This window comes from Desmodus rotundus, chromosome 4, assembly GCF_022682495.2.
Source record: "Desmodus rotundus isolate HL8 chromosome 4, HLdesRot8A.1, whole genome shotgun sequence".
Taxonomy (NCBI): Eukaryota; Metazoa; Chordata; class Mammalia; order Chiroptera; family Phyllostomidae; genus Desmodus; species Desmodus rotundus.
This window is the reverse complement of record NC_071390.1, coordinates 78769704-78795339: the sequence shown is the minus strand read 5'-3', so window position 1 is coordinate 78795339 and position 25636 is coordinate 78769704. Positions and strand designations below refer to the sequence as shown.

The 25636-nt window shown below is 40.1% G+C and overlaps 1 protein-coding gene and 1 pseudogene across 1 annotated transcript in view; one reads left to right on the top strand and one right to left on the bottom strand.

Annotated features, from left to right (window-relative positions):
- Positions 1 to 1652: 1652 nt before the first annotated feature.
- Positions 1653 to 25636, top strand: part of COQ2 (coenzyme Q2, polyprenyltransferase) — a 33283-nt gene continuing 9299 nt past the window's right edge. Inside the window, exons 1-4 of the mRNA XM_024574909.4 lie at positions 1653 to 1950; positions 8454 to 8620; positions 13357 to 13478; positions 14872 to 14957. Coding sequence (XP_024430677.3) covers positions 1698 to 1950; positions 8454 to 8620; positions 13357 to 13478; positions 14872 to 14957 — 628 coding nt within the window. The 5' untranslated portion in view covers positions 1653 to 1697. The remainder of the gene's footprint in view (positions 1951 to 8453; positions 8621 to 13356; positions 13479 to 14871; positions 14958 to 25636) is intronic.
- Positions 12622 to 13150, bottom strand: LOC112317816 (large ribosomal subunit protein uL23 pseudogene; annotated as a pseudogene).

The window sequence follows — 25636 nt, the reverse complement described above, 5'->3', positions numbered from 1 at the left end:
TTTTTTTCTGTTACCAATATACAGGGTGGGAGAAAATGTAGGTTTATAGTTGTTCGTATGGAAAATAATACAATAATTAATAAATACTAATACAAAAATAAACTCTGTGTTTCTCATACTCTCAACTGTAAACCTACTTTTACCTGACCCTGTGTAATAAAATTTCTCAGTGCCTGGATCCCTCTGTCTACAACTGGTGAATGAGCTGTGTGTTGGTTTTGTAGCATTGTTAAGGTATGCCCATGGGCAACACTGAGACAGGATAGTAAGAAGCTAAGAAAATTCCTTGGCAAGTGGAATAGGGAAACTGAGACAAATAGCTGAACAAACTGGCAGAATAGTTTACAACCACATACAATAAGTCATCCCTGGAGATAACACCTAGGCCTCAGTTGTATTTCAGCTACATGCCCAGAAAAGCAGCAAAACCAGATGGGTGAGGGCAGGACCAGATGCACTGACCAAGGAACCCCTGCCCTGTCACTAACCAATCAGTGGAGACCATGGTCCTGAAAGCACCTGGAGAGCTAAGGAAAAGTCTAATGAACCCTCCCCAGAGACCTTGCATAAGATTCCCACAGCCTTTCCCCAGGAGAGAGGAAGAGAGGGAGAGAAGGAAAGAGGGAGAGAGAGGGAGAAAGGGAGAGAGACGCAGCTGTCAGAGCTCTTCCTCTGGGAAGCAAGCCCAGCCATTCCCTTTCACTTCCTCTCCAGCCCCCTACTTCTTTGCCCACAAGCACATGTCTCCTAAACTCTAAGGCAATGGCAGTGGCACATTGTCCCAGGCTAATCCCCTGAACCTGTCTCCAAAGCTCTCTTTTCTCTGACTTCCCAGTAAGCTAAGGCAGCCCAGCCTAGGCTCTCCTGTTTCTTCTTCTACTCCTTGCTTTACTGTCCCCAGCTTTAACAAATGTACCTTCATAGTCACCTGGGCTTGTGTTAGAAATCTTTCCTACATGAAGTTAAGAAACTACACACTACCAGCTGGCGGTAGGCAGACCCGCTCAGGGTTAGGCTCCTGTCTGGTAACACCAGCACTGGGGACTCAATATCACCAGGGAACCTAATTCCCTAGAATACTAAAATCCAGATGAGTGACTTGCCCATGGTCACTCAGTAAGTGGTTAAATGGGCTAATACATGTAAAGCATCTGAAACAGTGCCTGGCACACATTGCCACCCAAGAAATTGAGATCCAACCGGCTGTTCTAGCTGCGGGCTCTTAGCTTCCCAAACACTCCACGGCTCTCAAATATACTAACTCCTTTGAATTAGACTGTTAAACACAAGGTATTCACTTGTGTAATGAACATTCTTCAACTCTGAGTACGGTTTTAACCTACACTCTCGGATTCGGCCTCTAGGTGCCCTTTTTAGCTTTAAAAATGGAACCACCTGCTTGCAAATCAATATTTGGGATTCAGTAGGTTTTTTGCGTGTTTTTTTCCTGGTAAAACTGCGAGCGCTGGTAACAGGAATTCCTTTTGCACTAAGTACCAAGGGGACCGCATTCCGGGGTAAAGTGACCAGGATAACCCCTCTTTCCGGTTAGTCAAAAGGGTAAAGCCACACCACCACCCAGACGGGACGGACGCGAGCCGGGCGAACGGGTATCACTTCTGTCACTGCGCATGCCTACCGGTGACCCGACGCCAGGAAATGACGTCAGGCCGGTGCGGGCGAAGCTGCCCGACACCATGCTGGGCGCGGGCCGCGCGGGGCGCGCGTGGTGTCTGCGAGCCAGGACACAGGCATGGCTGTGGGGTTCGCGGGGGCGCTCGCTGGCCCTGGCGCGCATGGCTGGCGTGCCGCGCCCGGGGGACCGGCAGCCCTCCGCGGGGCGGGGCCTGCGCTGGCGTCCGCTCAGCCTCTCGGCCGCTGCGGTCGTGGAGGCGGCGCCCCGCCCGCTGCAGCCCTACCTGCGCCTCATGAGGCTGGACAAGCCCATTGGTGAGTGCGGCGGGCGAGGGTGGGGCCCGGGCTGCTAGTGTAATGGAAATGAAGCACTAAAGCTGGGTCTGAGCCACCCCGCGCCGGGGCCCTGGGGACACCCGAACCTGGCGAACTGTGAAGTGACTCGCCTTCGCGCCCCTCTGAATCCTGAGTGTCTGAGCCTGGCCAAAAAGTTCGCTCATTCTGTAATCCTTGTTTAAGTAGTGAATCGAGCTGAAATCCCGTGCTGGTCGTGTCCCTGCTGTTGCAGAGACGTGCAGTACTCTAGCACTTCCTTACTTTAATTATGCTTGATCGTTCCCATAATCCTGTAAGGCTTCCAGTGCAAATAGACAGTAAAAACACTGAAGAAACTACGATTCTTCGGCAGAGCCAGAACAGATGAACCTAGTGTTGATGCTGGTCCCAGCTGTTTGCCCTACACTACCCGACTCACAAAGATTTAATTCATGTGAATGCAGCACGTAGAGCACTACGGACTGCCTATCAGCTCACAGTCGCCTCCTAAGGATATCCCTCACCTTCCTGTTTAAAATACCACCCACCGCCTCACTCTGTCCCTTCACCTCCGGTGGCTTTTGTTGTTCTTGTTGTTTTTGTTTTGTAGCACTCTCCATTAACGAACATTACGCATTTATTGGGTGATTCACCTCTCCAATATAATATAAGCTCCACATCAATGGGATTTAAAAAAAAAAAATCTAATGCCTAGTAGAGCCTGACAGTAGAATTGAATGAATTAATAAACAACTACAGCATCACCCAGCTTCAGAGATAGAAAGCTATAGAAACTCCCTGCTCTCAAGGAATTCCCAGTGTAGTTGAAAAAGCTGATTTAAGTAATACAGGTAGTAAGTACAGCAGGAAAGACAGTAATTACTAGGGAATTTCATTGCTGGAAAAACTCAAGAAGAAAGTGTAACTCAAAGGACAGGTAGATTTTGCAGAGGAGGGAAGAGCTCTTGATTGGTGGGGGAAATGTTTTTGACAAAGATGGGATGGTAGAGTGTTGTTGGAACATTAAAACCATAAGCTGATCTAGAACCCCAGGTGTGCGTAGAAAATAGTGGGAATACAGGCTGGTGAGAAGCTGGACTGAAAAAGGATGGACAAAATGGGAGGGAGTGGTAGAGGCTGAATTCCAGGTTGTTGGTATTCCCATTGCAGTGCATGGAAGTACAGTCAGATGTGTAGATGACATTTTCTCCACCTTTGCTGAGCTAAGACCTCAAATTAGGCCTTGTTTCTGGTATCCTAGGTTTATGCACTACTTATTTGGGATCAGAGCACTAAGAGTTTATGGCAATCAGCAATTAAAGTATAAAAGCAAAATAAATGATAAGGCACAGCCCTGCCCATCATGCATGTCCCCTTGCATTTGGGGGCCAGATACAAGTAGATAGGCATAAATTTCCAAGCCCAGTTCTAATCTAAAGCCTAACCATAATTCTGTTCTTTGGGTCTGTGTCACAAAGCTTCGGTGTAAGTTTACAGGCATCCACGGCAGATCAACAGGTACTGTTATTCCCATTTCCATAAACCTCTTGTTTCTACTTTAGTGGCTAGACCACCCTACCACGTACTGAGAGGCTACAAAGGGGTTTTGCATAATGCTCTGGAGCCAGACCTCTTGGATTTGAATCTTCACTCCGCCCTTTTGAGGGACCTCAATTAAGTTACTTCACCTCTCTGGGCTTTCATTTCTCATCTATAAAATGAAGATACTGACTAATAATACTGACTTTATAAGATTGTCATGAGAACTCACATATATGTGTCAAGTATTTAGAACAGTGCCTGACATAAGTGCCCAAGAATGTCAGTCATTATTACTTGAGAAGTGAGAATTGGAGGAGATTGGGAAGTAGTTATTTGGTTGGCCAAGGTATTGGTTGGCCAAAAAGTCTATTTAGTTTTTTCCATAAAATAAAAGACACATTTTTCATTTTCACCAATACCTTTATTGATTTGGATATTTTGAGTATGTCAGCTATCTGCTGCTATTGGCTTCTAGTGGTGGGTAGAGGCCAGGGGTGCTGCTAAGCATCTTCCAGTGCATAAGACAGCCCCACAACAAAGAATGATTTGGCCAAAATGTCAATAGTACCTAACAAACCTCACAAAGCACTTATGACACATTCAGTCAGTCACACCACCTTCTAAATACACTGCACAGATCTTTTTCGTTTTCTTTCTTTTGTGTTTCAGTTGTGTTTTTACCTTTCTTGAAATAATAAAGCATAATATGCCAAAAATGTTGCATATTTTCTTCCATCTTCAGTATTAAAATGGCTACACAAAAATTCACCAATTTTGATTTTTTTTTAAAGGCATGCTGATATGACAGCTGTCACAATGCAGTCTACAAAATTGTCTCCAGTGAAATTAAAGATAACTAAGCTCTATCAGAGCCATCATATGGAAAAAACTAAATGAACTTTTTGGCCAACCTAGTATTTTAGAAAAGACTAACCTGTATGCTTTGGTTCTAAATAAGGTAATGATTACAGGATTTTTAAGATAACTTATTAGTAGTTCTGTGTGTTATAGTTCATTCAACAAACATTTTTTGAGCCACTGTGTATGCCAGGAACAGTAAGTTGACAGTAGTAGAATTCAGGTTTGATATTTCTTTACTGAAATTCTTTTGTGGGGTGATTTTACATTCATTGTTTTACTTTGTTGAAGTTTAATCTTACTAATCTTCATAAGCCAAAGTGTTTCATTTTTCAGAAAGGATTACAACTATGTTATTTGAGAAAGTTTCGGCAGGTGGCACTCTTTCACTAAACCGGTGGTATAATTTTTTTACTGCGTTTATGGGTGATTATGTTGTCTTAAAGGTAAGGTGTGAGATTAGTGAATGACTCTTAGACTCCATTTACATAGGTTCTTTTGTTGCCCATCACCTGCCAAAACTTGCTGTTTTTATTTAATCTCCCAGAGAGAGTTTTCTTTTTTTACAGTAAACATTTTTTTTTCCTGAAACGTATCTGGTTGTAATGAAAATAGAGCCTATTTCATTGATTTGTTATGAGAATCAAAAGTGTTATATGACAGCACCTGGCACATAGTAAGCACTATATGTTTTTTATTATTGTTTGTGTTTTCATCACCAATATTGTCTTCTCATAATAACTCTGAAAGATAGATATTTTCCCCCTCATTTATAGATGAGGAATGAGCCTTAAAGTTTAATATACTTTAGTGTCGGTGTCATTGCACTTACGAGTAGCAGACATCAAGCAGGAGGTCTGACTTGTTCTTGCATTATAGGAACGCTCCTCATCTGTAGCGGTGACGTGCAGATTCCTGTTAGTAAGTGAATATGCCACCTGTAATACAGACTAAGGCCAGGAAAATTTTGTTCGTAACAAAATGTTACAGGAGGTTACACATCTTTCTCTAGAATTATTTTGTAATGGAACCTTCAGTTCTAATTGCACCGGGAAAATAATGCCTGTGAAGCGATTGTTTTCCTTTTCTATCTGGGCAGGAACAGCTAGCTGCTCCTCTGTCTGTCTGAGTTACAAGCAGGTAGTTAAACTCATTGTTTTAACCTCTATGCATCTGTTGCCGCATGTGTATAATAGGAATAATAATAATAGTGCCTATTTTATGAGTGTTTTTGAAGATTAAATGAGTTCATACATTTTAATCATTTAGAACACTGCCTGACATTTCACGAACATTCAGTACATGTTAGTGGAGGGGGTCGGAATGAGTTGCTCCAAGATGTGCCTCTGTGGCGTGGAAGCTATTTTGAGCTGAAGGTAATCGAGACCTTGCAGGTTCAAGAGAAACTTTTACCTGTCCCTTAAATTTTAAATTGGGGGCCTTGTCCATAACAAGAGTTATTAACAAAAATAACTTATTTACAGGGCAGGATTTTTTAGGGCTCTTTCTTATTTATTTATTTATTTATTTAATCCTCACCCGAGAACATGCTTATTGATTTTAGAGAGAGGGGAAAGGAAGGAGAGGGAGAGAACACCGATGTCAGAGAGAAATGAGTGTTTGCCTCTTGTGAGGCCCGACCTGTGTTCCCTGCCCTTCACCTGCTCCCAGTGGTCCAGCAGGGTAGTGGGTCTCAGACTTCTTGTCCATATGTATGTAATTAAATTTGGTTATTTTCTCTTGTTAATCTGCCACATGTTGATTTAATTATTAGGCTCGCCAAAAGAACCTAGAAGGTTAAAGGAAACTTTATTCCTCCCCCACATTAACTATCGTTATTCAGGTCTGGCCTGGCCATTTCTCACTTTTAGCTCCTCCTTGCCTTTTCTGCTGTGTGAGTTTAAGCCCCTTTTGGAAGACCCTTCCTGAGTTTTCCTTATTGTCTCACCAGTGAACTTAGGTAGCTCTGTTTTATGCCTTGGTAGGACCCTGTGCTTGCTCTGTTGTTGAGTTGCTCTATTTTATTACTGTTTGGTTAACCGTGTTTCTTCCGTTTGATGTATAAGCTATGTAGAGGCAGAAACCAACTCTCAGTCACTATTGTATTCCCTGTTCCTAGCACAGCCCTGGCACAAAATATGTGCTTTATAAATATTTGCAAATGAATAAAACTTAAGAAGCTTAAACATGATTATAAGGACTTTGTCATTCAACTGTTTTCATATAGGATCTGATCTTTCCATAACCACATACCTTTTTTCTCTGATATTGCTAAATAGGGAAGGAAAACTCAGAATTTTTCTAATGGGCACCATGTGCAAACAGTGGTAGAAAGACTTTTTTTTTAAAGTAAGGTAATTATTAAAGTTCATGTGTGAAATTTCTTATTCACACAATCTACAGTAGTACCCCCTTATGCGGTTTCACTTCCTGCAGTTTCAGTTAACCATAGTCAACTATGGTCCAAAAATATTAAGTAGAAAATTCCAGAAATAATTCAGTAAACAGTTCATAAGTTCTAAATTCCATACCATTTTGAATAGCATGATATAATCTTGCCATCATCCCCCACTCTGCTCAGCATGTGAGTCATCCCTTTGTCCAGTTTGTCCACACTATATACACTACCCACCCGTCACTTTGTAGCTGTTGCAGCTTTGCAGTGCTTGTGTTCAAGTAACTTTCGTTAACTTAGTAATTGCCCCAAAGCCAAGAGTAGTGATGCTGTCAATTCCGATACGCCAAAGAGAAGCCGTGAAGTGCTTCCTTAAAGTGAAAAGATGAAAGTTCTCAATAAGAAAAGAAATTGTATGCTAAGGTTGTTAAGATCTACAGTAAGAATTGAATGAATTTTCTATCCGTGAAATTATGGAGGAAAAAGAAATTTGTGCTAGTTTGTTGCACCTCAGACTGCAAGTTATGGACCTCATGCTGCAAAAGTTACAGGCACAGTGTACGATAAATGCTTAGTTGAGATGAAAAAGGCATTGAATTTGTGAGTGGAAGACATGAACAGAAAACATTCTGACTGACAGCAGCATGTCATGCCAGAAAGCATTGGGCCCCTACAATCCGCTGGAACAAGTGACCACATTCACATAGCTTTTATTACAGTATGTTGTTTGATTGTTCTATTTTATTCATTGTTGTTACTGTGCCTAATTTATAAATAAAGCTTTATCATAGGTACATAGGTATAGGAAAAAATAGCATCTACAGTGTTTGGTACTATCCACAGTTTCAAGCATCCGCTGGGGGTTTGGGAACATATCACCCACAGATAAGGGGGGACTGCTATGTTTGGTTTTAGTTTAATTTCATCTAGTTTTGGGCAAAAGGCCAAGAACTAAGCCCATTTGTGCATGTAGTTGCAAAATATATTTTTTATATGGTTAATACTCTCCCTACCACAAGACCATTTTATTGTAAATATATCAAAAACAGTAAAGAAATTTTGAGCAGGTAATACATGCATGTGATACAAAATTCGGAAGGTATAAGAGTGTAGATTGAAAACTAAGTCTCTCAGCAAACCAGTTCCCCTCCTCAGAGATAAGTTTCTAATATATCCTTCCTGACATGGTCTGTGAACATACTAACATTCAAACGTATGTATTTGTTTTGTCTCTGTGTGTGCGTGTATACTAATAAAATTTTCAGGTTGTCCATAAGGTTTGGAGTGTTTTGGAACCTCATCAGGAATACATGGAAGTATCCGATTCCCCAGGGTGTGTTGTCAGACTTAGAGTTTTGCCAATCTGATAGGGGAAGAATGTTACATCAGTGTAATTTTAATGTGTAATTTCTCAAAGTAGGTTATCTTTTCATATGTATAAGAGTCATTTGTATTTCTTTCTGTGAACCTCTATTATGTTTTCTGTCCATTTTTCAGTTGGACTATTTATTGATTCTCTTCAGTTTCTAGGAACCCTATATATTAGGGAAAATAGTCCTTTGTGATATGAATTACAAATTTATTGTCCCCGTTTTGTCATGTGTTTTTCACTTTGTGTTTTTTTACTTTGGGATGTGATGTTTAAACAAATGAAAACAGTTAACCAGCTTGAACTTGTAACCTTTTTTGTCTTTTTATTTTTGCTTAGGAACCTGGCTGCTGTATTTGCCTTGTACCTGGAGCATTGGTTTGGCAGCCGAGCCTGGTTGTTTTCCCGATTGGTACATGTTATCCCTCTTTGGCACTGGTGCTATTCTGATGCGTGGAGCAGGCTGTACTATTAACGACCTGTGGGACCGGGACTACGATAAAAAGGTAGCTTCATTGTCGAAAGGAACAGAGAGGCTCCTCTAAATTCTGTAGAGTCACATGGTGGCATCATTTTTGAATGCTGCATAAAGCAACAGCCTCATTTAGTGTCCTCACTGAAATCCAGCATGAGAAGTGCCAATAACAGCTGAACAAATAGCTGGTGTGACACAGTGCAGTGCACTTCTTTTCGCGGCACTGGAGCGGCCATGGGGGCAGGGTGTATACTTTATTTTTATGAAATGAATTAGGATTTAGAAGGCCAGGGTAAGGATGTTAGGAGTGAAGTGAAAAATCCATCCGAACCTCTGAGTGTCTAAAAGAACCATCATCCACCCTGGCTGGTGTGGCTCAGTTGGTTGGAGAGTCGTCCTTTAGACGGAAAGGTAGCAGGTTTGATTCCTGGTCAGGGCATATACCTAGGTTGCAGGTTTGATCTCCAGTTGGGGCATTTATGGGAAGGCAGCTGATTGATGTTTTTCTCTCTCTTTCCCTTTCTCTCCAGAAAGCAATGAAAAAAACTATCCTCAGGTGAGGATTTAAAAAAATAAAATAATAAAAAATAAGAGACCTGTCATCCCTTCCTTTGCAGTGTATATTGGAGCCATAACTATTAAATCAAATCTTAATTTAAATGAACAGAGGCTACCCTATTTGTATTTGTTATAATTATTTCTTTTAAAAACATAATTTTATTCTTTTTTCTCCTTAGAAAAATAACACATTTATTCTGAAAAATTCATACAGTACAGAAATAGAAAGAATAGGAAGTGCAAGTCCTCCTTATCTCCTTCCCCAAAGCCCCAGAGAAAACTTCAGTTAAGGTTTGATACATTATATTCGTCAGGATTATTTTCTATGCATATTCTATCACATGTGTATAATTATTTCTTTGTTTTTCAACAGATCATTATTTTCTCAAGGGAAAGGTCCATCTTGTTTGCCTTTTAGTCTAGCAGCCACACTATAACAAGTACAAAATCATTAAATGCTTGAGTAAATAATCAAGTAAACTTCCAGTTTAAAAGAAGCCCATGGTGAATTATATAAAGTAAATATAATCATATATACAAATAGTCACCTTTAGTTTGCCTTCCATTTAAGTCTGAATTTCCTTAAGCAAGGCACACCTAGAATGATTGTTAGTTTATAGAACAGTGTCACATTAATATATTTTTTAATTCATAAAGCAGTTAGTGAATACTTGCTGTGTAAGACACAGTGCCAGGTTCTAGGATTGCGTGGCTGAAAGATGACACTGCTGACCTCACCATCTAGTAGTTGTAACACAGCGGCACTGTCATGAGGATGGTGTCCGCAGGGGAACTTACTGAAGACCCCCTTCCTCAGCACAAGGGAAGTCAGTCAGAGAGCTTTCAGGGAGTGATGTTTAAACTGTGTCAGAATAAGGTAGCCAAAAAAAAGGGTGGGGGGGCTGGGCTGGAGGGTGAGGTCACTACACAGAGGGAACAACAAATACAGAGGCATAGCTGTGAGATAAAGTACATTATAAAGCAGTCATGGGGTTTGTGTATGGCTAGAGGGTAGGATGGTAGCAGAAACTGCATAGTAAAGGCCACTGTATGCCCTGCAGATCCCGTTTGGATGCCTTGATCCTTGCCAGGCATCCTTGATGCGTTGATTTGGGGCTTCACACACCTGGCCAGTTTTTCTTTCTGCATAACCATATGAATGAGGTGTCTGGCATATATCACTTCAAAATAATTCTTAAATGTGATTAGAGCACCTAACATCCAAATCCTGGTTGTGATGTTGGACTGTAAAGTTTTATAAGATGTAACCCCTAGGGGAGCTTATAAAGGGTACATGGGATCTCTGTATTTTTTAAAATACAGAGAATTTAAAAAAAAAAAACAAAACTGCATTTGAATCTATAGTTACCACAAAAGAAAAAGTTTGATTAAAAAAATATATACTCAAACCAACTTTTTCCATTAGTTCCCCCAAGTGATATTTTTCCATCTCTAGATAAAAGGGAACTGATTAAATACCCTTTATCTCCTGCATGCTGTTTTCCTTTGATTAGAAGACTCCAGATTCTGTATCGGCATATAACAAAGTGCTTAAATGAGTGTTTTATAGCTATTGAGGTGGTTTTGCTAACGTGAATGTCAAAATGTTACACGCATCTTTTAAAGGACTAGTCAAAAGGCTTGGCCACGTTGTAATGCTTACCTCACAGTTTCTTAAAGGCTTTATGTCATTAGAATATGTTTATGGCTCAGGATTCTAAGTGAGTTGCTATTAGGGTATTTGGGTTAAGTATGTTTTGCTGATGTATGTAATCTACTAGCCATGTGATAAACATTAGGTAGATAAACATTGAAATAATATCGATGCACAGGTATTGATTTGTTTTTATGAGCTGTGAGCATTCTGGTTTCATAAAAACCACATAGAATATGTTTCAATCATCGTGTTACATAATTTTTAGTCTTTCAATGGAGTGCTCATTTTCAGCTTTCAAATTTAGGTAGATAATTATAACTGTACTGAACAGCCAGTGTAATGTCATGGTTAGTGTGGTCAGTGGGACTGGACTGACGGAGTTGTACTCCTTGTGACTTTGGAAAGTTCCTGAGCCTCTGCTTTAGTTTCCTAAAACTTAGAAATGCCAAGACTTTGTGAGTGCCTATAGACAGGGTGGTTATAAGGGTTCGGTGATGTGATGCATATGTGATGCTCTTAGAATAGTGCATTGTCAACAGTCAGATACTAGCTGGAAGAATCATAATATCCTGAAACAAATATAAGAACATAAATATTATTTCCAACAGAAACTGGAGACCAAAGCAAGGCTGGACGATCCAGTTCTGTCACACGAACCAAGATGAGTCATTACAGTTTGAAAGAATAATGTTTTTATTGCAGAGTAAAACACGCTAGGACTTGGGTCCACAAATCTTTTCTATAAAGAATAAGATAGTAAATATTTTAGCCTTTGTGGGCCCTACTGTCTTTGTTGCAACTACTCTATTGGAGCATGAAAGCAACCACACACAATATGTAAACAAATGGGTGTGCCTCTGTTTTAGTAAAACTATTTGTGGGTGCTGAAATTTGAATTTCATATTATTTTCATGTGTCACAATACATTACTCTTTTTTTTAAATTTATTTTCAACCATCTAAAAAAGTAAAAACCTGCCTTAGCTCACAGGCTATATAAAAGCAGGCACTGGGCTAGATTTGGTCCACAGGCCATAGTTTGCTAACTCTTGATATAAATCATACAAAAATATGTTATATTAATAATAGTTAACATTTATTGAATACTTAAGTGCTTCAAACACTGCATTTACTCTGTGAAATAGGTGCTATTATTGCCTCCCTCTCTTCTCCCTCTCTCTCTTTTTCCTTTTAACAGGTATGTAACCTACGCCCGAGAGAGATTAAGTAATTTGCCAAAATTCATACAGTCATTAATTGATGGAATTGGATTTAAGTGTTGGATTTCTTTGCTTGTTTGTTTTGTTTTTTAGCAATGTTGAAAATTTTGGTTATTTTTTTCTGTGGTTCAATTTAGAATAATCACGTTTAATGATCTCTTGGAAGGAAAAGAACAAATTAATATATATTATTTGTTCACATAATTGCTCTTTCTGTTCATATTCTTACAGTGGGTTTGCCCTTTATATTTGGGTGCAGCTAATACAAGATTACAGACCCATTCCTGAATAAGCTGGCAAAAGCCCTTTAATTTTCAAACCCAGATAATCTGTCTTCTTTCTTCACATCTGATTTCTGATTGCAGTGCTTCCCATACTCAAAACATTCACACAATATTAGCCTTATTTAACATGCACTGCAATTCTTCTTTCCTGACAGTTCTCACGATTATTGTCCCTCTTTTCTCTATGGAAATTGAACATACACTTGCTAATTAAGCTAGGTAGCGAGCTAAGTAGCTAGATAAGGAAATAGCTTTGTTTTGTTTGGGGGTGGGAGGTAAGGGAATGAATGGTGGGAAATTTTAGTTCTCTCTTTTTTTTTTTTTTTTTTTTTAGTATAAAATTTTTATATTTAGAATTAGCCAGCTGGACTCAGTTTAGATGATCCCAATTTTGTTGGCAACATCCAAAGCATCATAGTCTGGAGCCAGTCGAACATATGCCTTCTTCTCCCATCAGGCCTGATCAGGGTGTTGACCTTGGCCACATCAATATCATACAGCTTCTTCACAGCCTGTTTGATCTGGTGCTTGTTGGCCTTGACATCCACAATGAACACAAGTGTATTGTTGTCTTCTATCTTCTTCATGGCTGACTCAGTAGTCAGGGGGAACTTGACGATGGCATAGTGGTCAAGCTTGTTTCTCCTGGGGGCGCTGTTCCGAGGATATTTAGGCTGCCCATGGAGCCGCAGTGTCTTAGGCCTCCTGAAGGTGGGGGACATGCAGATCTTTTTTTTTTGTGGCTGTGGACACCTTTTAGCACTGCTTTCTTTGCCTTCAAAGCCTTGCCTTGGCTTTGGCTTGGGGAGGGGCAGGAGCTTCCTTCTTCGTTTTGGGCGCCATGTTCGTGAAAAGGCAGGAAATTTTAGTTCTTTTCAAAGCTACTTTAAATATCAAGTTTTGATTCTTGGCAGTACTTCCAGTATTGATTTCACCTTTTATTCATATTTCTGCCTTGGTACTTTCCACAGACCAGTCTCTGAATTAAATGTCTAAATGAATTATTGAGCTATTACATGAGGCTAAGGTATCTGTTTTTATGTATTAAGGTTACAAGAACAGCAAGTCGCCCAATAGCTGCTGGAGATGTTTCAATTTTCCAGTCCTTCGTTTTTCTCGGGGTACAGCTGACCCTGGCACTGGGTATTCTTCTGTGTCTGAATTACTACAGGTATAGTAAATGTGTTTTTCATAATCATGTATAAAATCTATCCTTTGAAATGGAGGAAATAGGAATAAAATAAAATTGAAATAGCTTTATCATGAAGTTGTTTATTGGCTACCCATTGAGGCTCTGTAATTTTAGCAAGTATAAGTAAATCACCTCATATTATAAAATCAAGCATGTTTTCAGCCAAAGGAATTGAGATCAGCATTTAATTTATTCTGAAGCACCTTGCACTACGTGTTTCTAAGGGACACAGGCACTTTATAGGTTGTTTTAGGTACATGCATGGATGTGTGTGGATATAATCATTCATACACGAGTAAGCAAAATTAGGTTTATAGTTCACATGGGAAATAATACAATAATTAATAAATAATAATATAAGAATAAACTCTTGTGTTTTGTGTACTCAAAACTGTAAACCTGCTTTTGCCCACCCCTGTATAATTTTATTTATGCTGATAGTATCTCTGAAGTAGGTAGAAGTGATTATACTCACTATGCAAAAAGAAGAACTGGTCTTTCCCAGAGTTGTTTCTAATGCATGACAGACAAGAAAAAGTGGAACGACTCATTTCTATATCTCTTAAACAGAGACAAAATTCTGTGCATCAGAAGGCTGCTTACAAAGTGTTTCAATAAGACAAAAAAAGAAGAGGAGGTCAGCAAATGAACATTACTTTATAAAGACTAAACTTAATTGTATACCTTGCCCTGCCAGCATCAGTCATATGACAACACTTCGGAAGGTTATTCCTAGAGGGGTGGTGTTAGAAGAACTTTGAGGTACCTAGGAAAATCTTATATTACTCTCCTTTCATAGGGACTCTGTGACCTTGTCCTCTTCTAGAGAATGAACACCCATTGTACAAATAGGGTTGAATATCTTGTAATTCTCTGTTAGGACGTCTCAGTTTCTATCTGTCTTAATGTTTGAATACAAAATTTGGAGAGGCAATTGCATATGGTGGGTAATTAGTTGGACTCTGGAGCCAGCCTGCCTTAGGTTTGAATCCTGGCCCTGCTATTGACCAGATGTATGACAATTGGTAGATTATTTAATCTCTTCCAGCTTTAGTATCCTCATCTGCAAAAAGACAAGTAGATTAAAACTACCTACCTCTTAAGTAACATGTAAAGTGGTTAGAGCAGCGCCTAGTACATGAAAGCATTACATGTGTTAGCTATTGTTACTGTGCTTGGTTATTTTATAACACTTAAAATAGTTTTTAATCATCCTTTGTCCTAATCAAAGTCCAGGAAGAGAACTTTACATAACAAAAAATGTAATTGTTAACATAAATTATTTTCACAATTAATGTTACTCTTATTGTCTCATTTAGTGATTTGTAAAGCATGGTGATGTTAATCTTTTTAATGTTTTTTTTGGTTTCAGTATAGCTCTTGGCACAGCATCCCTACTTCTTGTCATCACCTACCCACTAATGAAAAGAATTACGTACTGGCCTCAATTAGCCTTGGGTGAGCTTGAATTAATACAACTATTTCCTTTGATACCTTAAAACTATACTTTTATTTTATTTTATTTAAATTTCATGGTTTTTTAAATATTTCTATTGTTGTTCAATTACAGTTGTCCTCATTTCCCCACATTACTCTCCCCTGCCCTTCGAACTATACTTTTAGATATTATTATACATGCATATATGCATATATAATGGGGCAGAGATAAAAAATGTCAATTCAGTGATGAAATTTTCCAAACCAAGAATAGATTTTCATATATTAAAGGAGAACAGTTAGCAATTTCTATCGACTAAAAAATCTTGCATATTTATTAAGATTATTATCATTATTACTCTGAAATACTCTTTTAAAAATCTGGGTATGGAGACTTCTCTTTTTGTTTCTTTGTTTGTTTGTTTAATTATTTTATTGTTGTTCACTTAGAGTTATCTGCATTTCCTCTCTACCCCACCCCAGCCAAACCAACCTCCCTCCCCTGCATCCACCCTCCCCATTGGTTTGGTCTATATGTCCTTTATAGTAGTTCTGAAAACCCTTCTCCCCACTGTCCCTCCCCCGCACTGACCCTTCCCCCCTCCCCACTGGCTATTGTTGAATTGTTCTTAACTTCAGTGTCTCTGGTTATATTTTATTTGCTTTTTTTCTTTTGTTGATTATGTTCCAGTTAAAGGTAAGATCATATGGTATTTATCCCTCACCATCTGGCATATTTCACTTAGCATAATGCTCTCCAGTTCCATCCATGATGTTGCAAAGGGTATAAGCTCCTTCTTTCTCTCTGCTGCGTAGAATTCCATTGTGTAAATATACCATAGTTTTTGGATCCACTCGTTTGCTGATGGGCACTTAGGTTGCTTCCAGTCCTTGGCTATTGTAAATGGTGCTGCTATAAACATTGGGATGCACAGGTTCTTTTGGATTGGTATTTCAAGGTTCTTAGGGTATAATCCCAGCAGTGGAATTGCTGGGTCAAATGGCTGTTCCATTTTTAGTTTCGTGAGGAAATTCCATACTGTTTTCCACAGTGGCCGCACCAGTCTGCATTCCCACCAACAGTGCACTAGGGTTCCCTTTTCTCCGCATCCTCTGCAACATTTGTTTGTGGATTTGTTTATGTTGGCCACTCTGACTGGTGTGAGATGGTACCTCATTGTGGTTTTAATTTGCATCTCTCTGATGGCTAGTGATGCTGAGCATCTTTTCATATGTCTCTGGGCCCTCTGTATGTCTTCCTTGGAGAAGTGTCTGTTCAAGTCCTTTGCCCATTTTTTAATTGAGTTATTTGTCTTCCCGGAGTGGAGTTGTATGAGTTCTTTATATATTTTGGAGATGAAACCATTGTCTGAAGTATCATTGGCAAATGTGTTTTCCCATACTGTTGGTTCTCTTTTCATTTTCATGCTGTTTTCTTTAGCCTTGCAGAAGCTTTTTATTTTGATGAGGTCCCATTTGTTTATTCTTTCCTATATGTCCCTTGCTTTAGGGGACATGTCTGTGAGGATGTTGCTGTGTGGAATGTCTGAGATCTTTCTACCAGTGTTTTCCTCTAGGACTTTTATGGTGTTATGACTTATATTTAAGTCTTTTATCCACCTTGAATTTATTTTTGTGTATGGTGTAAGTTGGTGATCGGGTTTCATTTTTTTGCATGTAGATGTCCAGATCTCCCAACACCATTTGTTGAAGAGGCTATTTTTGCTCCATTTTATGCTCCTGCCTCCTTTGTCAAATATTAATTGACCATAGACACTTGGGTTTATTTCTGGGCTCTCTGTTCTGTTCTGTTGGTCTATGTGTCTGTGTTTATGCCAGTACCAGGCTGTTTTGATTACGGTTTGGTATGAGGTATTGTGATCCCTCCTACTTTGTTCTTTCTCAAAATTGCTGCAGCTGTTTGGGGTCATTTAAGGTTCCATATAAATTTCTGAAATGTTTGTTCTGTGTTGGTGAAATATGTCATGGGTACTTTAATAGGGATTGCATTGAATCTATAAATGGCTTTGGGTAGTATGTCCATTTTGATGTTGTTAATTCTTCCAATCCATGAACATGGTACATGCTTCCATTAGTTTGTGTCTTCCTTAATTTCTTTCTTCAGTGTTGTGTAGTTTTCTAAGTACAGGTCTTTTACCTGCTTGGTTAGGTTGATTCCTAGGTACTTTATTTTTCTTGTTGCTATATCAAATGGGATTTTGTTCCTGATTTCTGTTTCTGATGTTTCATTGTTGGTATACAAGAATGCTTTGATTTCTGAGTATTGACTTTGTATCCAGCTGTTTTCCCAAATTCATTTATTAGGTCGAGTAGTTTTTGGTGGAGTCTATAAGATTTTGCACGTACACTATCATGTCATCTGCAAACAATGACAGTTTCATTTCCTCCTTTCCAATATGGATGCCTTTTACTTCTTTTTCTTGTCTGATTGCTGTGGCTAAGACTTCCAATACTATGTTGAATAGGAGTGGTGAGAGAGGGCATCCTTGTCTTCTTCCTTATCTTAGTGGGAAAGCTCTAAGTTTTTGTCCATTGAGTATGATGTTGGCTGTAGGTCTCTCATATATGGCCTTTATTATGTTGAGGAATGCTCCCTCTATTCCCACTTCGCTGAGTGTTTTTATAATGAATGGGTGCTGTACCTTATCAAATGCTTTTCCACATGTATTGATATGATCGTGTGGTTTTTGTCTTTGCTTTTGTTTATGTGGTGTATTTTTTTTTAATTTGCAAATATCATACCATCCTTGCATGCCTGGAATAAATCTCACTTGATCCTGGTGTATGATCTTTTTAATGTATTGCTGGATGTGGTTTGCTCATATATTATTGAGGATTTTAGCATCTATGTTCATCAGCGAAATTGGCCTGCAGTTTTCTTTCTTCTTTGTGTCTTTGTCTGGTTTTGGGCTTAAGATGATGTTGGCTTCATAAAACGATTTGGGAGTCTTCCATCTTCTTGAGTTTTTTGAAATAAACTAAGGAGGATGGGGGTTAGCTCTCCCTTTTAAATGCTCTGTAGAATTCTCCTGTGAATCCGTCTGGTCCAAGGCTTTTGTGAGTTGGAAGCTTTTTGATTACTGTTTCAATTTCATCAGGTGTTATTGGTCTGTTCAGGCTTTGTGTTTCTTATTCATTGAGTTTTGGAAGGTTATATTTTCCTAGAAATTTGTCCATTTCACCTAGGTTTTCACTTTTCTTGGCATACAGTTCTTCATAGTAATTTCTTACAATCCTTTGTATTTCTGTGGGATCAGTTATAGGCTCTCCTCTTTCATTTCTGATTGTGTTTATTTGGGTCCTCTCTCTTTTTTTCTTGATGAGCCTGCTGAAGGGCTTGTTGATTTTATTTACCTTTTCAAAGAACCAGCTCCCAGATTCCTTAATCCCTACGATTGTGCTTTAGTCTCTGTGTCATTAAATTCTGCTCTGATATTGGATATTTCCTTCCTTGTACTTGCTCTCGGTTGTCTTTGTTATTGTTCCTCAAGTTCTTGTAGGTATACGGTTAGGTTGTTTATTTGAGCTGTTTCTATTCTTTTTAGATAGGCCAGTATCCCTATGAACTTCCCTTTCAGGACTGCCTTTGCTGTGTCCCACAGGTTTTTGATTGTTGTGAGTTCATTTTCATTTGTTTACAGAAACTTTCTGATTTCTTCCCTAATCTCAATCTTCACCCATTCATTGTTTAATAGCATGCTATTCAATCTCCATGTTTTTGAGTGTTTTGGAGTTTTTTCCTTGAGGTTTGTTTCTAGTTTCAGTCCCTTGTGGTCAGAGAAAATGCTTGATATGATTTCAATTTTCTTGAATTTGTTGAGGCTTGCTTTGTGTCCTATCATGTGGTCTATCTTTGAAAATATTCCATGTGCATTTGAAAAGAATGTGTATTTTGCTTCTTTGGGTGGGATGAAAGGCTCTGTATATATCAGTTAAGTCCATTTCCTCTAGGGTATTGTTCAATGTCCCAATATCTTTGTTGATATTTTGTTTGGAAGATCTGTCCATCTTTGACAGTGGGGTGTTAAAGTCCCCTACTATAATTGTGTTGCTGTCAATATCTTTCTTGAAGTCCTCCAAGATTTTCTTTATGTATTTGGGTGCTCCTATGTTGGGTGCATATATATTTACAATGTTTCTGTCTTCTTGGTGGATTCTTCCTTTGAATATTATGAAGTGATCTTCTGGATAACTCTTTATGGCCTTTTTTTGAAGTCTATTTTGTCTGATATGAGTATTGCTACCACTGCTTTTTTTTCCTGTCCGCTTGCTTGGAAAATTTGTTTCCAGCCCTTCACTTTCAGTCTGTGTAGGTCTTTTGTCCTAAGGTGGGTCTCTTGTAGGCAGCATATGTGTGGGTCATGCTTTCTTATCCATTCAGCTATTCTACATCTTTTGATTGGCACCTTTAATCCATTTACATTTAAGGTTATTATTGATAGGTACTTATTCATTTTCATTTTTTTGTACTTGTGTTCTTCCCTCTCTCTCTTCCTTCCTTTTTTTAAACCAGTCCCTTTAGCATCTGTTGCAGTGCTGGTTTGGTGGAGCTGTATTCTTTTAGACTTCTTTTGTCTGGGAAATTTGTTATTTGGCCTCTATCTTGATTGAGAGCCTTGCTGGGTAAAGTAGTCTTGGTTGCAGGCCTCTGGTTCTCATTACTTGGAATATTTTTTGCCCTTCTCTTCTGGCTTGGAGCGTTTCCATTGAGAAGTCAGTTGCTAACCTTATTGGGGCTCCCTTGTTTGTTACTTCCTGATTCTCCCTTGCTGCCTTTAGGATCCTCTCTTTGTCTTGGAATTTTGCCATTTTAATTATGATGTGTCTTGAAGTGGGCCTCTTTGGGTTCCTCTTGATTGGGACTCTCTGTGTTTCCTGGATTTGGGTGACTTTTTCTCTCATCAAATTAGGGAAATCTTCCATCATTATTTTTTTGAACAAGTTTTCTATCCCTTGCTCTTCTTCTTCTCCTTCTGGTATCCCTATTATATGGATATTGTTACATATCATGTTATCCTGCATTTCCCTTAACCCCTCTTCATTCTTTCTGAGCCTCTTTTCCTTTTCTTGCTCGTTCTGGGTGTTTTTTTCTACTTTGTCCTCCAGTTCACTTTTCCTATCCTCTGCTTCATTGAGCCTGCTTTTGATTCCTACTACTGTGTTCTTCAGTTCAGAAATTGTATTCTTCATTTCCTCTTGGCCCTTGTTGATAGTTTCTGTTTCCTTTTTCATGTTAATATGGTTTGCAATGAGTTCATTGTAGTTTCCCTGTAGTTTCTGGTAATTCTGTGTGAGCTTATTAAGTTTCCTTATCACAAGTGTTTTGAACTCAAAATCTGTTAGTTGATTTGCCTCTTTTTCATTTAGCATTGTTTCTGAGACTTCCTCCTTTCCTTTCATTTGGGGATTCTTTGTCTTCCCATTGTTTGTGAGATTCTTCCTGTTAGCCTCTGCTTCTTAAGTTGCTCTGTTGTGACCCCCTGGCTTTATGGTGTAATCTTCTGTGGTAGAATACCTGTGAGCTTCAGTGGTACAGTCTCCTTTATCTCCCGAGCTTACTGATATTGGGCTGTGGTTTATGTTGGCTCTGTGTATGTCTTTGGTTTTTGATTGTTGTTGGGTCTTTCTTTGGTGGGTCCTTCCCACCAGCTGGCTATCTGAGGGTCAGTCTGTCCTCCACCTCTTTTTTTCTGTTGTACAGGTGTGGGCAGGTTGTGTTGGAGCTGGTTCTTCCATTTGTACAAGGTTTTGAGGCTTTTTTCTTGCTCTTGTTCAGTTGTTGGTTCTGAGTAATTTCTCCACTATTTAGTTGTATTTCCAGATAGGTTCTGGGTTGAGTTAGTGTGACTTCCACTCCCTCCTTCATCTTACTCTGTTCTTATCTGTTGGTGGGTTTCCTCTTTCAGGATGTATCCTGGTATTCACAGCTTCTACCTACTCTTTTTTGTGATAGATTGTAGGGGGAAGGTGAAGTGGTTTAAGGCAGGAATGTATTCTATGATATTTAAAGTAGAAGCACTTAGACAAGAGATAGGAGATCCTTTGGATATGTATAGTGTTAACTGTGATAATTCACTCACACTTTTAAGAAAGGGTAGAAAGATGGTAAGACTCTTGTTGGGGGGGGGGGTGGGGGGGGAGAAGGATTGTGAGTTGGATCTGGAAATCTGTGAGCTTGTGGGAGGTTAGATTATGAGGCAAAGTGAGAGTAAAGGGTAGAAAATAGGTATATGTGTGAGAGAATAGTGTTAACCACACCAGTAATAAAGTTCAGGAAACAGTGAAGTGGGCTGAGATCTGGGAGGGTTTCTGTATAGTATTTACAGATGTACGGAACAGCTATTATTTACAATAGTAATGGAGCAACAATCATATGACAGAATCTATGTGATCTGGAGAACCAGAATAGGGAGTACAGGTCCTTGGGTAGTGTGCTAATGGAACACAAGTGAAGTGAAAGACAGTTAATTAACAGTACACTATGAAAGAGAGAACAAGGGGAAACCAGTCAAACAATGCAAGTTAACCAGTCAAGCAAAGAAGACTAAACAGAAAGAAGAGAAATACAAAAATACTAATGAGTGATGTAAGAATAATGAAAAAAATACTAATACAAATATACAATAACTTGCAAGTTCTCTGGAGTAGCAAAGTGAAATTTTTTTCACCGTCTCAGCTGTTGTGATACCTCCTCTTTGGTTCCAACTCTGGTCTTTTCACAGTTCCAGGTTTTATTGTCTTACTTGCGGGATTTAAAAAAAAAGAAGAAGGAAGGAAGAAGAGATATAAAGGGAAAGGAAGAAGGAATAGAACAAGAAAGAAGGGAAGGTGTTAAAAGAAAAAAATAATTAAAAAAAATAATAATAATGAATTACTTTTAAAAAAAAAGAAAGAAAGAAAGAAAAAAAAAGCCTCCTGCTGGCTTCAAACTGGCCAAGCCAGTTTTGCTGGTCTTTTTGGCTGCAGCCAACTCAAGGGGCCTAGCCCAGCTCTTCTCTGTTTCTGACCAGCACTTGGCCAGCCTCCAGCCCAGCTCTCCAGCAGCCCCTGGTCCCACAGGTTCAGACACGCACCCTTCTCCGGGCTATGGATGCGCACATGGGGCCTTCCGCTGTTGGCACTGTCCCCAGTTCCTTGGATGTGGTCTCAGGTCCCTCTGAAGTGCGTACTCTCCCTGGTGCTTCAGATGTGGTCTCAGGTCCCTCCGAGGTGTGCACACTCCCCAGTGCCTCGGATGTGGGCCTGGTGCCCCCACACCCCTGTGGGAGCACTGGATGGCTGGGTGGAGAGGAGGCTGGAGCTGCTGCTGCAGGAGAATTCCCCAAACTGCCCCTGAGTGTCTCTTTTTTTTCACTTTTTCTTTTTGAGAAATTCTTCCTGCTCAATCCTGCTGCTCTATACAAGGAAGGGCCTGTCCTATCACACGGCCCACCTCTCTAGCTAGACCAGGGACTGTCCAGGTCAGGGCCCAACACGGCCCAATTCTCAACTCTCCCCAGCTGGTGTACATGGTCTCCGTGGGTTTACCACTCGTCCTTATTCCCCTCCCTGTGACTTCCAGCAACCAGGTCTCTCTCAGTGCTGCTCAAACCTTGTTTGGCAGGGGAGGGTGCCATTAACCCGACTCTCTCCCAGGAGTCCTGCGACAGGCCTGGCAGGCGCCGGGCCTGGGGCTACAGTTGCCCCAGGCCCCGCGCTCATCCCAGGGACCTTATTGTCCTGAAGCAACCCCCTTACCATCTGTCTTTTCAGTGTCCTCTATACTTTTTGGTCTCCTATCTTCATAAATGCTGGGGTGCTGTTGGCTGTTCGCTCTGTTCCTCAGTAAATCGGCTAGGTGTTTCAGCTGTGTGTCGGGGGAAGTAGACTCTGCTCCCACCTATCTCACCGCCATCTTCCTCAGTCCTCGGGACTTCTGTTTAGATGGAGACATAGGTAGACACACTTCGCCTCCTTGCACAGCCACAGAGAGAATTACAAGTAGACCTCAAAACAGATAACACCCAGAACCATCAGAAAATTGAGCTGTATAGAAGTCCAACAACCAAGGATTTAAAGAAGCCACGTTCATTCAGATGGGTAGGAGGGGCAGAGATGCAGTGTGGCACAGAGAGGCAGTGGTGGTAGAACATATGGTGGATAAAAGTCGGGAGTGATACCTTAGGAGCAAGCAATCCCAGCCCCAGCGCAGGGTTCCAACACCAGGAAGATAAATCCCCATAACTTCTGGCTATAAAAACCAGTGGGGGTTGGGGCAGCAGAGGAAACTGCCTGATTTTCAGGAGACTCTGTTTAAAGGCCCTACATAGACTTAAAACGTAGGCAGCCCCACCCACTCTGGGATTCACCACCAGGGCAACAGCTGGAAGGGCCCATAGGGGAAGTGGGTGAAGTGACTTGAAATGGGAAGCGTAATTGGTGGGTACAAAATAGACAGAGGGATGTTAAGAATAGAATGGGAAATGGAGAAGCCAAAGAACTTACATGCACAACCCATCAACATGAACTAGGGGGTGGAATGCTGGAGGGAAGGGGTGTAGTGGGTGGAGGGGGACAAAGGGGAAAAATTGGGACAAATGTAATAGCATAAACAGTAAAATATATTTTTAAATAATATATAGACCAAAAAATCTGGGTATACTCTGAAGAAAAAAAATTAGCTGTCTTGACCCTACCTCTCTGTTTAGGTGGTTGATCTAGATGCCGTGAAGACTTTGGAATATAAAGCACTCTGAGGAGAAGAACAAGGGTTAAAATAAAGTATGTGTGATAGCTCATCTGGCCTCTCAGAGCTCCCTTTTTGTGAAGCCTTCCTTAGACATCCCAAGAAAAAGTTACAGCACTCTGGGCTCCCACAGTGCTCTGGTGACCTCATTTCAGCTGCATTAATACAACAAGAAGGCACCGAGATTGAGAGCCTCCTCTGCCTCCCCAGTAATAAATTGTAAATGCCTAAAAGACAAAGCATTCTTTACAGATGGATAGCTCAGCATCTAACATAGCATTGGGTACATCACAGGAATTCAATAAATGTTTATTAGTAGAAAGAGAGGAAGATAAAATATTTACTAGTCTTTTATATTACTAGAATAATCTAAAGTATTCCTTAAACTATTTTAGTTCTTTGTTGTTGTTGTTGTTTTAGTAAATAAAAGAAGAACCTACAGATACTCCAAGAAATTGACGAGAATCTGACTGGAAAGTTGTGGTGTAATACTAATCTTTTTCTAAGATCCTGTCAATGTTGTGTTTCTTTTTATTAAAAAAAATAAATAAGCCATTATATTTTAACTGACCTGGGAATCTTTTGGTATAAGGAGGATAAGCATCTCCTGTCTATAAGATAATATTAAGAGAGCTGGTATACTCAAATATATGTTGAACCCCTGACTTGTTCTTTGTGCCAGGAATAACACCAGGTACTGGGAAAATAAAAGGTGACTGAAATACATTTACCATGATGCCCCGGCCAGTGTGGTTCAGTTGGTTAGGCGTCATCCCACAAATTGAAAGGTTGCTGATTGGATTCCTAGTCAGGGCACAAAGCCTGGGTTACTGATTAGGTCCCCAGTTGGGCTGCGTATGGAAGGCAGCCAGTCAGTATTTCTCACATCAGTGTTTCTTTCTTTCATCCTTCCCCACTCTCTAAAATTAAAAATCAAATTAAAAAGCCACTTTCACTTCCTGAAGGAGACAGTGATAAACAGACCATTGCAGTACAATGTCCTGGCACGAGTGCTGTGGGACCACAAAGGAGAAGCCCTGCTTCAATTGAGGAGAGATTCTGAGTGGAAATAGGCCACATAGGAGAAAGAGGGTTTCTGAGAAAAGACCCTTGGGACCCACTGAGTAAAGTATCAGACTTGCAAGTGGAGATGTCCAGCAGATAGTTCAGTGTCTAGTCTGACGCTTAGGGAAGTGATCAGGCTTGCACGGAGAGATTTAGGAGTGGTCAGCATGTAGGTGTTTGTTTACAGTCCTCAGAGAGGACGGGCTTGTGAAATAAATAAAGATTCCCATCAATACTCCTCCCCCTCCCCCCCCATCAATACTCTTGTTTCTATAGCTTACAGGGGAAATAGACTGATAATGAAAAGATGACAGGATTTTGGGGGGGATGTTGTGTAAAACAATTTAGTATTACTTTTTATTTATTGTTGTTCAGTTACAGTCATCCTGCCTTTTTCCCCATGGCTGACGCCTACCCCATCCCCCCACCAATCCCACAGTCCGTGCCCATGAGTCCTCTATTCATGTTCCTTGACTAGCCCTTTTCCCTTCTTTCCTCCGTTATCCCCCTCGCCCCTCCCATCTGGTCACCATCAGATTGTTCCTTATTTCCATGTCTCTGGTTCTGTTTTGCTCATTTGTTTGTTTTGTTGATTAGGTTCCACTTATGGGTGAGGTCATGTGGTATTTGTCTTTCACCATCTGTCTTATTTCACTTAGCATAATGCTCTCCAGTACCATCCATGTTGTCAAGAAAGGTAGGAGCTGCTCCTTTCTTTCTGCTGCATAGTATTCCATATGGAGAAAAGGGAACCCTAGTGCACTGTTGGTGGGAACGCGCAGGCTGTTGCAGCCACTGTGGAAAACAATACGGAATTTTCTCAAAAAAAAAAACCCGGAACTGCCTTTTGACCTGGCAATTCCACTGTTGGGATTATATACTAAGAACC